This window comes from Ptychodera flava, chromosome 15 (genome assembly GCF_041260155.1).
Source record: "Ptychodera flava strain L36383 chromosome 15, AS_Pfla_20210202, whole genome shotgun sequence".
In the NCBI taxonomy this organism is placed as follows: Eukaryota; Metazoa; Hemichordata; class Enteropneusta; family Ptychoderidae; genus Ptychodera; species Ptychodera flava.
Window position 1 is genome coordinate 41179507 of NC_091942.1, and position 13668 is coordinate 41193174.

Consider the following 13668-nt stretch of genomic DNA (forward strand, 5'->3'; position numbering starts at 1 on the left):
ATTATGATGAAATCTGCAATTTTGTATTTTTGGGGCAATTTTTGCCACTTTTGGTCAAAAAATGTGTATTTCCAAAATTAGTCATCTCATAGCTTTGCAATTTGGTATACAGGTTCCTAATGATCACCTTAATGATATTTGTGGAAATTATGATGAAATCTGCAATTTTGTAATTTTGGGGCAATTTTTTGCCATTTTTGGTCAAAAATGTGTTTCTCATAAAGTACTGGTCTGATAGCTTTGCAATTTGGTATACAGGTTCCTAATGATCACCTTAATGATATTTGTGGAAATTATGATGAAATCTGCAATTTTGTAATTTTGGGGCAATTTTTGCCATATTTGGTCAAAAAATGTGTATTTCCAAAACTACTCATCTGATAGCTTTGAAATTTGATATGCAGGTTTCTATAGATGAACTAAATAATATTTATTGAAATTATGATGAAATCTGCAATTTTGAATTTTTGGGTCAATTTTTTCCATTTTTGGTTAAAAAATGTGTTTCTCAAAATATACTGTTTTCGTGTCTTGTAAGCCCTTGGGGCTGGGTGAGGCAACCAAGCTGTTTAAGACCACACATGACACTTTAATAAATTGATATAACATAGCATAACATAACTGCTCTAACAGCTTTGAAATTTGGTATACAGGTTTCTATAGATGAACTAAATTTGATCTTTTGAAATTATGATGAAATCTGCAAATTTTATTTTTGGGGGCAATTGTTGCCATTTTTGGTCAGAAAATTTTATTCTCCAAAAAATTACTCATGAGATAGCTTTGGTTGACATGTTCTTAGGGATGATCCCATGTGATATATTCAAAGTATGATGAAATCTTCGATTGTGTATTTGTGCAGCTATTTTAGCTACTTTTTTCTGGCCACTGCATTGAGCTATCAAAGATTTCCACCTTCTTCATCAACATGTGTCAAAAATAGTTATTCTCTACATAAACACAGCGGAGCTATATCGGCCGCTAGGTCGCTTTTTTCATAACTTGTTTTACCCTGCAACTCAAGCTGCAGTCATGGTTCAATTTTCTTGTCCACTGACTTGGAAGTTGTGCTGTGCTCGAACATGCCAGGCATAGCAGTGCTGCATGTTGTATTTAGCTGCCTCTGAGGTCGCCGTCATGTCCTTCTTCTTTTTGTCCACACTGAGAGCTGGGTACCTAATTTGCATGCATAATGAGGATTTTGCTTCAAATCAACACGCACACCCAGCGCTCACAAGTGACGGTTGGTCGGTTTTCTCCGTAGTGGGAAAATACAGATTTTCGTTAAAGCGCTCCATAGATTTTCAAGTGTTATCATAGTGTGGAGGGAAAAAAAATCAACTTCTGTGGAGTATTTTTTCGTGTATCCTCGATGTTATTTTTGACCGCGGCCAGTGCAAGGTCCCGTTAAAAATTGCGTCGTTTTCGTTAACAAGTCTTTGACGACCCAAATTGGGTATTTTCTCCAAGACCAGACCTGCAATACTTTGTGTAACCAATTATTTTTGGTGTTCAAGGTCTAGTTACTGAAAAATTGCCAGCGAAACTTTGCTCTAAATCTGACTTCGCCACTCCCTATTCATACTTAGATGGCCGCCAGTTTACACGCACGTATACACTGACCGTGGACGTACCACTTCAGTTACAGGGTACGTGGGTATCTGTACGTAATGTCCCTCCATGCACGTGTTCACGCATGTCTGTGCAGCGTCTGTGGCTTCACCGACACACATGCACAGTGTAGTTATTTATACGGCAAAACAACGTCCGGGTTTACACATCACATTTAATCGACAATTTACCCTAACAATTTCAAAAGAAATGTATACAGAATCTTTATACACGAGATAATAAACAGTAAACTTCATGAAAGCATTAAACATCTTACCACCGGGTATCAAATACGTGGAGTTTGCTGAACGCTGGGGTGAGGTCATCGCATAGTTACAAGTGCGTCGTTCACGTTAACATAGTCCTACACTGTTCCAATTCATACAGAACGCGGGAAAACCAATCATGAATATGTATACAGAGTTTGAATGGGGTTCACAGCCTTTAACCCTTGTTTCTTAGCCAATCAATCTACAGATGCGTATCCCCCTATGTTTAGACGTTGCTATGGACCGGGCCACAATGCTACGGGGAAAATAAATGTCCGTTTCACTTACTTTATTGCTATAAAACTGCACAAACAAGGAACCTAGTGGCTCATTATTCTTCAAAATGCTTATACATGATTTTTGTTTGTTTGAAAAGGAACGATTACGGATTAATAGTCTAAGAGCAAGAACTTTCAGGTGATCCGTATCCTGCGTTCGGCAGGGCTGCCATGATGCTTCTCAAGGCTGCATCTCAAAGAGAGGCTGTCCCTCATTATAATATCATTTGCATGCCTTGAATTTATGCAGATCTGGTACCCAGCTCTCAGCGTGTGTCACACTGGTTTCATTCTGTTCACCACCCTAGTGACCATCGGCTGCTACTGTCTGCTAAGCGTTTGAAAATACTCCGGAATCAACTAGTGTTTTCTGACTGTGTAGGGCTATTGTTGTTTACAAGGCACTATGCACTTGTCCTCATGAAGAATCGAGGTCACCGCATGCAGCCATCTGAAAGAATGGCAAATTACTCCGTAAGTTACTGATTACAGTATACCGGTATGTCTGAGACCGCGCACTAAAGCAAGGAAAGAATGGCTACCCAGGGATGTTGAAAAATATCTCTGCCTGTCTGCCTGCACTCTCGTTCAGCGAATCTGCCCTCTGAAACATTGGGTTAGCCAGTGTGGCGAAGAGGGGCTGAAAACAATTCGCCAATCCGACATTTTATTTGCCATTTGACTGTCTGGCAAGCGGCAGCGGAAACACTGTAATATGAGCAACATTTCAATATTTGAATTTGATGAATGAAGATCCTGAAAATCTTTTTGATATGATGAAAATCATTTTTAGTGGAAAAATACATTTAAATTCCTTTGTGCAGATTTACATATCTGTCTTGATTCTGTCCATCAAAACCCAATACATTACCCAAAAAATTGGGAGGCATGGAACGTCATGTTTCTGACAGCTGCAGATAGCCGGTGTAAGGCCAAAAAAAAAAAAAGAAATGTTTCTGGTCAGGTCTTTCATTTAAAAATGGTGCGGCGATGCGCATTTTATTTTTTTTAATTTTATTTTTTTTTCCCTCAAGGGAGGGAGGAGGGTCAGTTTTATAGTTTTATCAATATAGTCACATATATACTGTTCATGCAGTCACTGATCATGCCCCCCAAAGAATTTTCTCTTTCTCTTCAGCCATTTTGGTTTGGTGTCAGCCACGGCTGCCGGCCACAAACAGAAAAAAAAACACTGTTGTTCAAGTGACGCGCGCACTGACCAGAAACATTTCTTTTTTTTTTTGGCCCAATACATGCTTTGATGTTGCAGTAATTTAATGCCATGAAATTATCAAAATTGTGGATATGCTGACATTATCTTTTCAGGTGCACTCTTTCCTTAAGGAGCTGTTAGTGCCTGTCGAAGCTAGTGTTGATCAATTGCAGAAGGATCTTCTTAATAAGCAGAAGAACTATTTACAAGAAAATAAAATCAAGGCAGAGGTAAGTTCCTCATTCTGTTTGACAGTTTTTAGCTTCCATGTTCACACATTGGGGTTAGTTTTGAGGCAATGTCTGTCTGTTTGTTCATCTGTGTGTCCATCTGTTGAAGCATATCTCAAGAATCTGATCTGATCAGATGAACTTTGGAAATCGTAAGATCTCATTAGTTTTTAGTTGGCATGGCAGACATACTCGATGTGTACCGGTATTTGCATAATTCATGATTTCAGCAAAATAGGTGATATCTTGAAAACCACTGCTTGCATCTTACTAATATTTGGACCAGAGATGCTATATGGTAGTGGGAAAAACTGATTGGTTGGTGTGGCTTGCATATTTATTGGTTATTTGCCTAACTAGTGATTTCAGTAATACCACATTATTTCAATTATGGCTGCATAGGCATAGGTTTATACCAAGTAATTGTTATGTGCATGCAATTGCACAAGCACCTGCTCAGTTGGGCAACAAAATGATTTGAAGGGGTACAATATTGTTTCTCAGCCTTGTCCATTTTGTCTCCTTTGAACTTCTGTTTCTCTATTTGAATGTGACGTGCAAGTTACATTTCAATGATGATGATATTTTTAACTTCTCGTCTATTTATAGACAGAGAAGATATTAGAATTGAAAACCAGTATGGTTCTGTCAACTACCTACTTCCATCTGTCAATATCCGTCAATGTCATGGCATTGCAATGGGTCATATCATACACTGGTGGGGGTGTTCATGGTCCAGGTTGAGGTGTATAAGAACGATTGTGAACTGTGACAAAAATCAAAAGGGACTTGGCCACATAGTGTTAAGGCTTTCTCCAAAGTTACAGTTGACAGCGATCTATTACAGACTACTGAGCTGATGTTGTAGGGCAACTCATACGTATGCTCACTCTATGTGCGCTAGGTGTCTTTAGTACTGCGTTGCCAGGGTATCCCCTCATGGCCTAACTAATCCCCTCATGGCCTGTCATTGTGTAAGCCTATCGGCATTTTTTGTAGCATTTTTTCTCATTTAATTTTGTAAAATATCTCTAAATCAGGGCTGTCAATTATAGCCGGTCACCGGCGGCAAATCGCCGTCTGACACAGGTCTTGCCGCCGCCTGTTTTCCCTATTCAACAGTTCAAGGCCTGCAAATGCAATAATGATCTTTACACACGTTATGCTTTCCCAATTCTACCGTTGGCTGCGCTGTGCTACAGAGGCGCTGCACCTAAGGCTCGTTTGTAGCCGATTTCTGATTGGTTTCAATCGGTACTGTCAAAAAGCTTTGCGTGTTCTGATTGATTTTCGGACGTACACGATCGATATGGCTACGAAAAGAACGACAACCACGTTGGATTTATGGGTCCAAAAAAGACCCCGAGAGGCTTACACTAGCTCTGGATATTAAATGTTCATATTTGTAATCATTTTATTTTCCTGAGGAATTTCAGTGATCGGGGGTTCAATCCATCAGTGGTATATCATGCAATGTAGATTTCACGCCGCGTCTGAGCAAAGTGCCATAGCATTACGTGTATTTAGCGACTGGAATTTTTAATTTGTTTTCCCGTTTGCAGATCGTGAACACTCTTTACAATGAGTAAGAATCATTTGCACAGCGCAAAAAAAAGCTTTGTGGGGGTTGACATAATTTTTAGTGAGTTTTGACTACCACTGAATTTATTTGCACCAAGCCGCCGTTCTATGAAATGTATTCTTACGGTAGTACATGCTGTGTACTGTGGTTGTTTCGAAGGCCCGAGTATTGAAGTTTGATAAATATTTTCCGACATCCGAAATCTTTCCTCAAAAGCAAATATCGGTATTCCGATCCTTCAAAATCATTTACCAAGACCAACATTTTTTAATGTTTAGGGAAATCAAAAAATTTAGCTAGGCTTGACTACCGTACTCGTCCGAGTATAAGCCCCTGCTCGTGTATAACCCCCCCCTACTGATTTTAGAGGATTTTAGAAAATGCATTACATCCGTGTATAAGCCCCTACCCTAATGTAACTCAAATACAGAAAGGTTAGGAGAGTATATTTGGTCATTTAACATGGTAAAATTACTTTTAGATAATAAAGAAACTATTAAAAGATGTTAAAACAATGGGAAACTGGAGTTCCCTTGACAATATCGTAAGGAAAATGACACATTTTTCCAGTGCTATCTTGATTCTTTGACCCTGCTCACCCCTGTCGCCTAAATAGAATAGTCTCACTCATGTCCGCCATTGTTTATTTTCATTCACGGCCACGATGTTTTCATGCTTGAAACATGCAGTTTCTTTTGTTTGAAGCAATTATCCTTTCATTTGTGAAGACTTTTCCTGGTGACTATTACAATTTTCACTGCTATGTTGTTGTTTCCACAAGATGTAGACAGTTTGATATTGGAGTATTGAGTTGCCTTTCCGTGTGGGCAATGCATGCCTGTTCACATTACTGTTGATCAGCAGCATACATGATGTCTTTGTTTCAAGTTTGGGGTTTTTTTCGACGCTGAAATTTCAGCAAAATGTCACTTCTGTATTCAGAGATTATACAATCAATTTCTTTGGGTGTGTAAGTCGATTTTGAAAGCAATAGAAAGATCGAGTGGTGTTGAAAAAATCGTGCATAAAATTAGCATAAATTAAGCGTCCATGGCAGATAACATGGGGTTGCTCGAGTATAAGCCCCTCCCCTAGTTTTACCGCTGTTTAGTGTTGCCGAACCAGGGGCTTATACTCGGACGAGTACGGTATATACTTTCGCGGTATCTTGCACGTACGTGTGGCGGTAAACCATGTTTTGAATATGGATATATCATGCATGTTGTAGTGAGCCTACCCAATTGGCCGGCGTGGGTTTCAACAAAACTAAGACTACTGTGAGGGATATCAGAATAGATAGTCATCAGGAGAAAAGATCTGATCGTTAACTTTCACGCGCAAGGATTTACTACATAAATAAATCAACATATTCTCAATCTTGTCAATTGAGAGGCCGACGGACAACAAAGCCACGCAATTTCATTAGCGGATGTAAACTTGAGTATGTAATTGTTTGTATGACGTAGCGTCTACTCAAATTGTCTCTGGTAATGGTCTCGTATTTACCCCATTACATTTGTAAATTGTCACACTAGGAATTCATAGCCGGTAACTCTGAGGAGAGGTCTTGAAACAGACAAAATAAAATTACAGCAGTATCAACCAGGCGTAGATTGGAATTTTTTGTTGTGACGTTGTGATATCAATTTTGCAGTGGGGACAAAATTTTTTTTAAATTCTAATGCGATTAGCTGTTTTTGAATGGGAATGTATTACAATTATTGAATTACTTTCTGCAGATGTTGTTTCTTAAGATCTGAAATAGTTTCTGCAGGTGTAGTTTCTAAAGCTACATCTGAAGAAATAGTTTTTGCAGATGTAGTTTCTGAAACTACTGTTTCATCAGCCTGAGAATCACACAATATTGAGGTATTGTCAACTGGTGCTGCCATACAAGCCTTAGACTTAGATGAGTACTCCAGTGATTCTAATTATGGTTCAGATTATGGGCAGATCGTCCATGTAGCCGACACGAACACGAAGTGTCTGTTACCGGCTACCAAAAACTATGAAAAATAGTAAAGAATGAGCTACAAAATCACTATCAGTTTTAAATTGCAGGTAGAATAAGTCTGTGCCTTTGTAAAAAATACTATAAAAATAGTAGAAAGTGAAGAACCAGCTGAAAGTTAGTTGAGGAGACCTTAACCGCATATCATTTGCATCTCATTGTCGGCTACATGGACTGTGTGCCAGATTATGATCTTTATTAAGCAGGTTGTAATTCAACAGAATTCGTATGCAAATAATAATAACCTGGTGTATCAATAAACATGTAAATTCTGTAGTACTTCTGTTTGTCTTTCATAATTTATTTCACAAGATTCAATTTCATGTTACTTTTGATACTTCAGCTATAATAAACTTGACAGTAAATTGCCCTCAAAAGTGCCACCACAGGCCACCAATTGAAGATGAATAATTAGAAAAGCTTAAGCTTAAGGAGGGGGGACACCCCCCTCCTGGCCTCCCCCTGCGTGTGCTTGCGCGCACGCCTTGCTCCGCTTCGCTCCACACAAGGCTGTACCCTCCTGTTCTTTCACTTGTACCCTTCTATTCTGAAAAACATTGACAGCCCTGCTAAATACCTCAATATTTCAAGATAACCCTTTCTTCCCAATCGTTTCCCGGAGTTTCAGAGTCATATGAACGAAAATGAGTGAAAATTTGAGACAGGAAAATTGAACAGCGGCTATGGATGCAAGCCTATGTGGAGGAAATAACTAACAAACACCATTCATGGTGCCCCCCCCCCCCCCCCCCCCCCCCCCCCCCCCCCCCCCCCCTCTAGAGGCAGACCTTCCTATATGAAGTAGTGTCACATTTGATGATTGTTGAATTTACTGCCTGTGGAAAACTTGACCTACACAAAGAAGTCATTTAACTTTTTAGGACATGACAGAAATTGAATGAGAAGGTATTCTGACAACGTCAGATACTGAGGAAAAATGTACAAATATTAACAGTAAAGAGTTTACTGACTGGTCAGATATAATGAAGGAAAAAACAATGAAAAGCTTTATGATCAAAAGTTTTTGAGATGGGCATATTTTAACAAATACAGAAATTATTAAAATTAGAAATATATGACCAAACTATTTTTTCAGGGAATTTAGTATTTTGAGTACAGGTGCACCCAGGGGTTAAGATGTGAATTTGTTCAGTGTCAAAATATGCAAATGAGGCAAAACAAAGGAAAAAAACCTGCAAATTGCTAAAACTCAGTAGCCTTAGATCAGATTGGGTTGAAACATGGTATGCAGGTTCCTTTAGGTATTCTAAATTTGGTGTGTACAAATTTGGGTGAAATTTGCATGTTTGTATTTTTAGGGTATTTTTTCCGTTTTTTGTCAAAAAATCTTTTTCTCTGAAATCACGCGTCTGATCGCTCTGAAAGTTAATATTCATGTTCCTCAGATTTGTACAAATTGTATTGATATTATCATATTTGTAATTTGGGGACAATTTTTCCCATTTTTTTGGTCAAAATTTTTTTATCCAAAAGTACTGATCTGATTGCTTTGGTATACAGGTATCTAAGATTTATTTCGATATAATGTATTGAAGTTAGATTGAAACTGGCAATTTTTTTTTATTTTTGGGGCAATTTTTGCCTTTTTTGGTAAAAAAAGTTTTTCTCCTAAAACTACTAATCTGGTAGCTTTGATATTTAGTGTACAGGTTCCTAGGCTTTATGTTAATAAGATATATTGAAATTAGGATGAAATCTGCAATTTTGTATTTTGGGGCAATTTTTGTCATTTTTAGTCAAAAAATTTATTTCTCAAAATTTACCAGTCTGATTGCTTTGATATTTAGTAAACAGGTTCCTAGGGTTTATGTAAATATGATATATTGAAATTAGGTTGAAATCTGGAATTTCGAATTTTTGTGGCAACTTTGCGAAACTGTCAATTTTACAGGGATATCTTTCATTTTAAATTTTTAGCTCCTCAGTTTTATATACTGAGGAGCTATTAGAATTGAAAACCAGGATGGCGGCGTCAACTTTTACTTCCTTCCGTCAACTTTTACTTCCTTCTGTCAAGATTTGGCGTCAACTTTTACTTCCTTCTGTCAAGATTTGGCGTCAACTTTTACTTCCTTCTGTCAAATTTTGGCCAATTAATTTGCGTCTGTGTGTTCATGTGTCATGTGATAAACTGATGGTGGCCAATTGCAGTGAAATTTGATCAAGCTGCAGAACTTCATTAACCAAGGTGTTGTTTTAATAGATGTGTATCTGCGATTTTTACAACATTAACACAGCAGGGCTTGATGTGGTCTTGTTTACATCTTTAATCAGCTACATGCTCTCAGTTACACAACACACCAGGGCCACTCCATGAATGTCAGACAGAGAAACATAAACAAATCACCACACTTTGCAATGTCATGTATCTTTCATTTTTACTTGTGATGAACAAGTGAGCTTGAAAGTTCAGGTAGCTTTGGGAATTGACCGGCTAGACCAGCATCATATAAACTTACATGTTCAAAATGCGTTTATAAATGTATTAGTGGAGTTCCTGATTGGACTCAATGGTGCACTGCAAGAACCTTTCCAACATAACGATTCTAATAAAACGTAAAAAAAGACAGTTTGTTACAAGGCATCCTTTTCACTGAAACACTTGCAAACATGATTATGATGTGTTCTATTACTTGTAGCTCATTTCATTTATACCATTTAGACAAATTTTTCACTATTATTTCTACTTTTAGCTTTAAGGTATTTTTAAAGTTGTAACAGCTCTAGTACTTTCTCTTTCGTTCTGTTTTTGAGGTATAGTGTGATGAGAATGTTCCCTCACAGCATTTCATGATTCGATTCATCTGTAAGAACTAGGATTGCAATGATTAGACCGTTGTAAGCAACAGATAACTTATCATTGTGTCCAATTGTCAGATATTCCCAAAATTGTTTAATATGTAGATTCACTGAGACTGGACAAGCGAAAATTTCAAAACCTTCCTGAACTTTCAAGCTCATTTGTTCATCACGAATAAAAAAGAAAGATACATGACATTGCAAAGTGTAGTGATTTGTTTATGTTTCTCTATCTGGCGTACAGTGGAGTGGCCCTGGTGTGATGTGTAACTGAGAGGTGTAGCTGATTAAAGATATAAACAAGAACACATCAAGCCCAGCTGTTAATGTGGTAAAAATCGCTGATACACAATACCTTGGCTAATTAAGTTTTGCAGCTTGATCGGATTTCACTCTAACTGGCTGTCAACTTCAGTGTGTTTTTGGTACATAGAGAAAACTGGGGGAGCAAAGTTTTTTGACAAAATGTCACATGACCAGCCACTTCCTGTGTTAATTATGCACATACCTAATTCTGGGCTTAATAATAAAGCTATAGTTCTGATTTTTGGTATGTAGGGATAACTATGGGATACAATTTTTTTGACAAAATATCACGTGACCTTGATGACCTTTGACCCCAAATATACATATATGTCCATAACTCAGTAACCACAAGGGCTACACCCTTCATATTTTGTATGATGGGAAACCTTATGAGGCCACAACCTGTACCTCATTAATTATTTACATATCTAATTTTGGGCAAGCCAATAGAGCTGGAGGTCTGATTTTTGGTATATAGGGATAACCATGGGATACAATTTTTTTAACAAAATGTCACATGACCTCAATTACCTTTGACCTCAAATATAGATATTTCTTCATAACTCAGTAATCACAAGGGCTACACCCTTCATATTTGGTATGATGGGACACCTAATGATGACGCATCCTGTACCTCATTAATTATGCATGTAACTAATTTTGGGCAAGTCAATAGAGCTGGAAGTCTGATTTTCGGTATATAGAGATAACTATGAGATACAGTTTTTTTTGACAAAATATTATGTGACCTGGCTGACCTTTGAACCTAAATATACATATATGGCCATAACTCAATAACCACAAGTGCTACACCCTTCACATTTGGTATGATGGGAGCCCGTATGGTACCATATCCTGTACCTTATTAATTATGCACATATCTAATTCTGGGCAAGCCAATAGAGCTAGAGGTCTGATTTTTGGTATATAGGGTTAAATATGGGATACAATTTTTTTTGACAAAATGTCACATGACTTCGATGACCTTTGAGCTCGATTTCACAAATACTACTGTAGCTTTTCATCTTTTTTGCATATTTATTTCTGTATTGCGCCTGTGCAGACAGAAAGATGGTAAACATTTTGCAGAATTACTTAATCGTCTCAGAGTTGGCCAATATACACCAGAAGATATAAACCTACTTCAGCAAAAGGCTGATGAATATTCTGGTCAAGCAGATCAATGTGAAAATGCAATTCAGTTGTATACTACAAATTTAAATGTTGAAAAACACAATGAAGCAATTTTCACTAGAGTGCTGACAGAGAAATTACGGTGGCTCTCCTGCATTCCAATGCAGTAAATGGCGCTCACTCACTTTACTAGTCGCCTAATAATAAACCGCCACATACTCCATCAGAATAGATTGGTGTTAATGTATGCAACTTATTTTTATATTAATGCGCCAAATCATGCCGTATATACAGTGTTGGCGCTAGGAATTTTTTCATTGTAGCCATAGTCTGCTAGTGTGGCTAAAATGATCAAATTTTTCTTAGCCACAAGCAATTTTTATTAGCCACACCCAACAAATCAATTTCACATACAAATTGCACAAGCCCTATTTTCAATAACGTTTGTACTTTATTATCCACATGTTTGGCCAGGGCTGTTGTACATACACATTAATTCCTTGACAGATAAACCGCTGAGCACATTTTCTGCCAATTTTACATCTGCAGATAATAATGACCAGGAGCACGGTAAAACTCCAGGTCCTTTGTGGAAGTTGTCTGTCCTTCAATTAAAAAACTATGTATTAAACAAAAATTGGTCTTAACTCCGTTCAGATCTATATTTCATAAATGCTAGCAGTGTTTCAGCCAGCGTGCGGCATTGCGACATTTGACGCAATTTTTTTTGTTTTGTCCCGATAAAATAACTGTTGTGGGTCACCATGACGCAATCTGAGTAGGCCATATTTTAGTGGCTATTGAATTTTTAGACAGTGCCTCCTGGACAGAAAACTACGGCTAACAATAAAATGTTGTAAGATGTTGAAACAGTTTACCCTCCTTCCTACAAAGTTGCAATGTATTGAAACAGTTTACTCTCCTTTCTACAAAGTTACAAATTCCCTGGTACGTAAAACAAACATTGTTGCTGTTCGATACTACAATACATCACGGACGCACAACGTCCATGAATACACTGAGGCTTGGTTCTGCATAGGTGAGTGCCGCGTAGCGGTCGTCCTTGAGTTCAAGTTTTACCTACATTGCTTGCATCAAAATTTGGCCTGCAGCTACTCAGTTTGATAGTAAAAACCATAATTTCTAAGAAAACTTTCACAAACAGAGTCATTGTACAAGTGAAAAGGAGAAAAACTGAGGTTTTCTGAAAGGTCAAATCTGGGTCATTTCACGTGATGTCATGAATGAAGACCCCTTAAGTACACAATTATGGTTCAAAAGAAACCACCTAGGGAGGGCCAATAGGTACAATCTTATGTTAAAAAGAAATTTCTTGGTGCCTTCCAATTTAGATGGCATTTAGCTTGAATGTCAGTTTTAAATTCTACTTTATTAAGAGTCTTGGCAAAGGGAAATTGTCAACAGTACTTGCAGTAAGCATATTCATTTTCAAATCTTCACATTTGACAGCTGCAATTTTGCATGGTAACTTAAAATCAAAGCAACAATTCAAAAGTAGAGCTATTAAAATTGTCCATTTGGCATATTTCAAACTGCTATAACTTATACAAGAAATGGTGTGATTCTGAATGATTTTAATATTTCTGCAGATTCCACCAGTGTAATGATATAATAGTGAACATCACTAGACATTTCTTGATGATATCAAAATATAAATGAAAATATTTCTGGGCTAAAATGTTATCATAATCTTTGAAACAATGATTACTCTAAAACATTGGGAAATTAAATGAACAATATCAATATTGTGTATTGTTTTACAGGATTTGGGTTTGGCTAAACCATTTTTGTCTCAAGAAAAATACCGTACTTATGCTTAAGATGCCATTGAGCCTGCTTGATCACAACTATGACACAACACCAGGGCCTTAAACACCACAATAATTGTATCTACCATTGCCACTATGCTACCCAATGCTTTCTTCTGCATGGAAAATTTTTATCTGTGTGGCTCACAAAATTTTCATCATGACTTAAAAACTGCATAAATTTGCCACATTAGGAGCTTGTAGCTTAAATGTATTAAGTTGTCATTCTGACAGAATGCTACAGAAATATTCTGTATCTTTGGTAATATACATTTCATATTGCTACCTGATTTTTAGAATTGCCACCTAATTTTATTTCTGGTGGTAAAAGTTTACCACCAGAAATGAAAAAATATTTCTATCACTTTAATGTCATAAAAACACA

General features: G+C 37.4%; 2 protein-coding genes across 7 annotated transcripts in view; both read left to right on the forward strand.

Moving 5' to 3' along the window:
• LOC139152194 (uncharacterized) overlaps window positions 1-13668 on the forward strand; it is a 460524-nt gene that overhangs the window by 195513 nt on the left and 251343 nt on the right. The gene's annotated exons all lie outside the window — the stretch shown is intronic.
• Window positions 1-13668, forward strand: part of LOC139152196 (BAR/IMD domain-containing adapter protein 2-like) — a 296941-nt gene that overhangs the window by 113911 nt on the left and 169362 nt on the right. For all 6 annotated transcript variants that reach the window (XM_070725337.1, XM_070725334.1, XM_070725332.1 and 3 more), the window contains exon 5: window positions 3485-3601. In XM_070725337.1, coding sequence (XP_070581438.1) covers window positions 3485-3601 — 117 coding nt within the window. The remainder of the gene's footprint in view (window positions 1-3484; window positions 3602-13668) is intronic.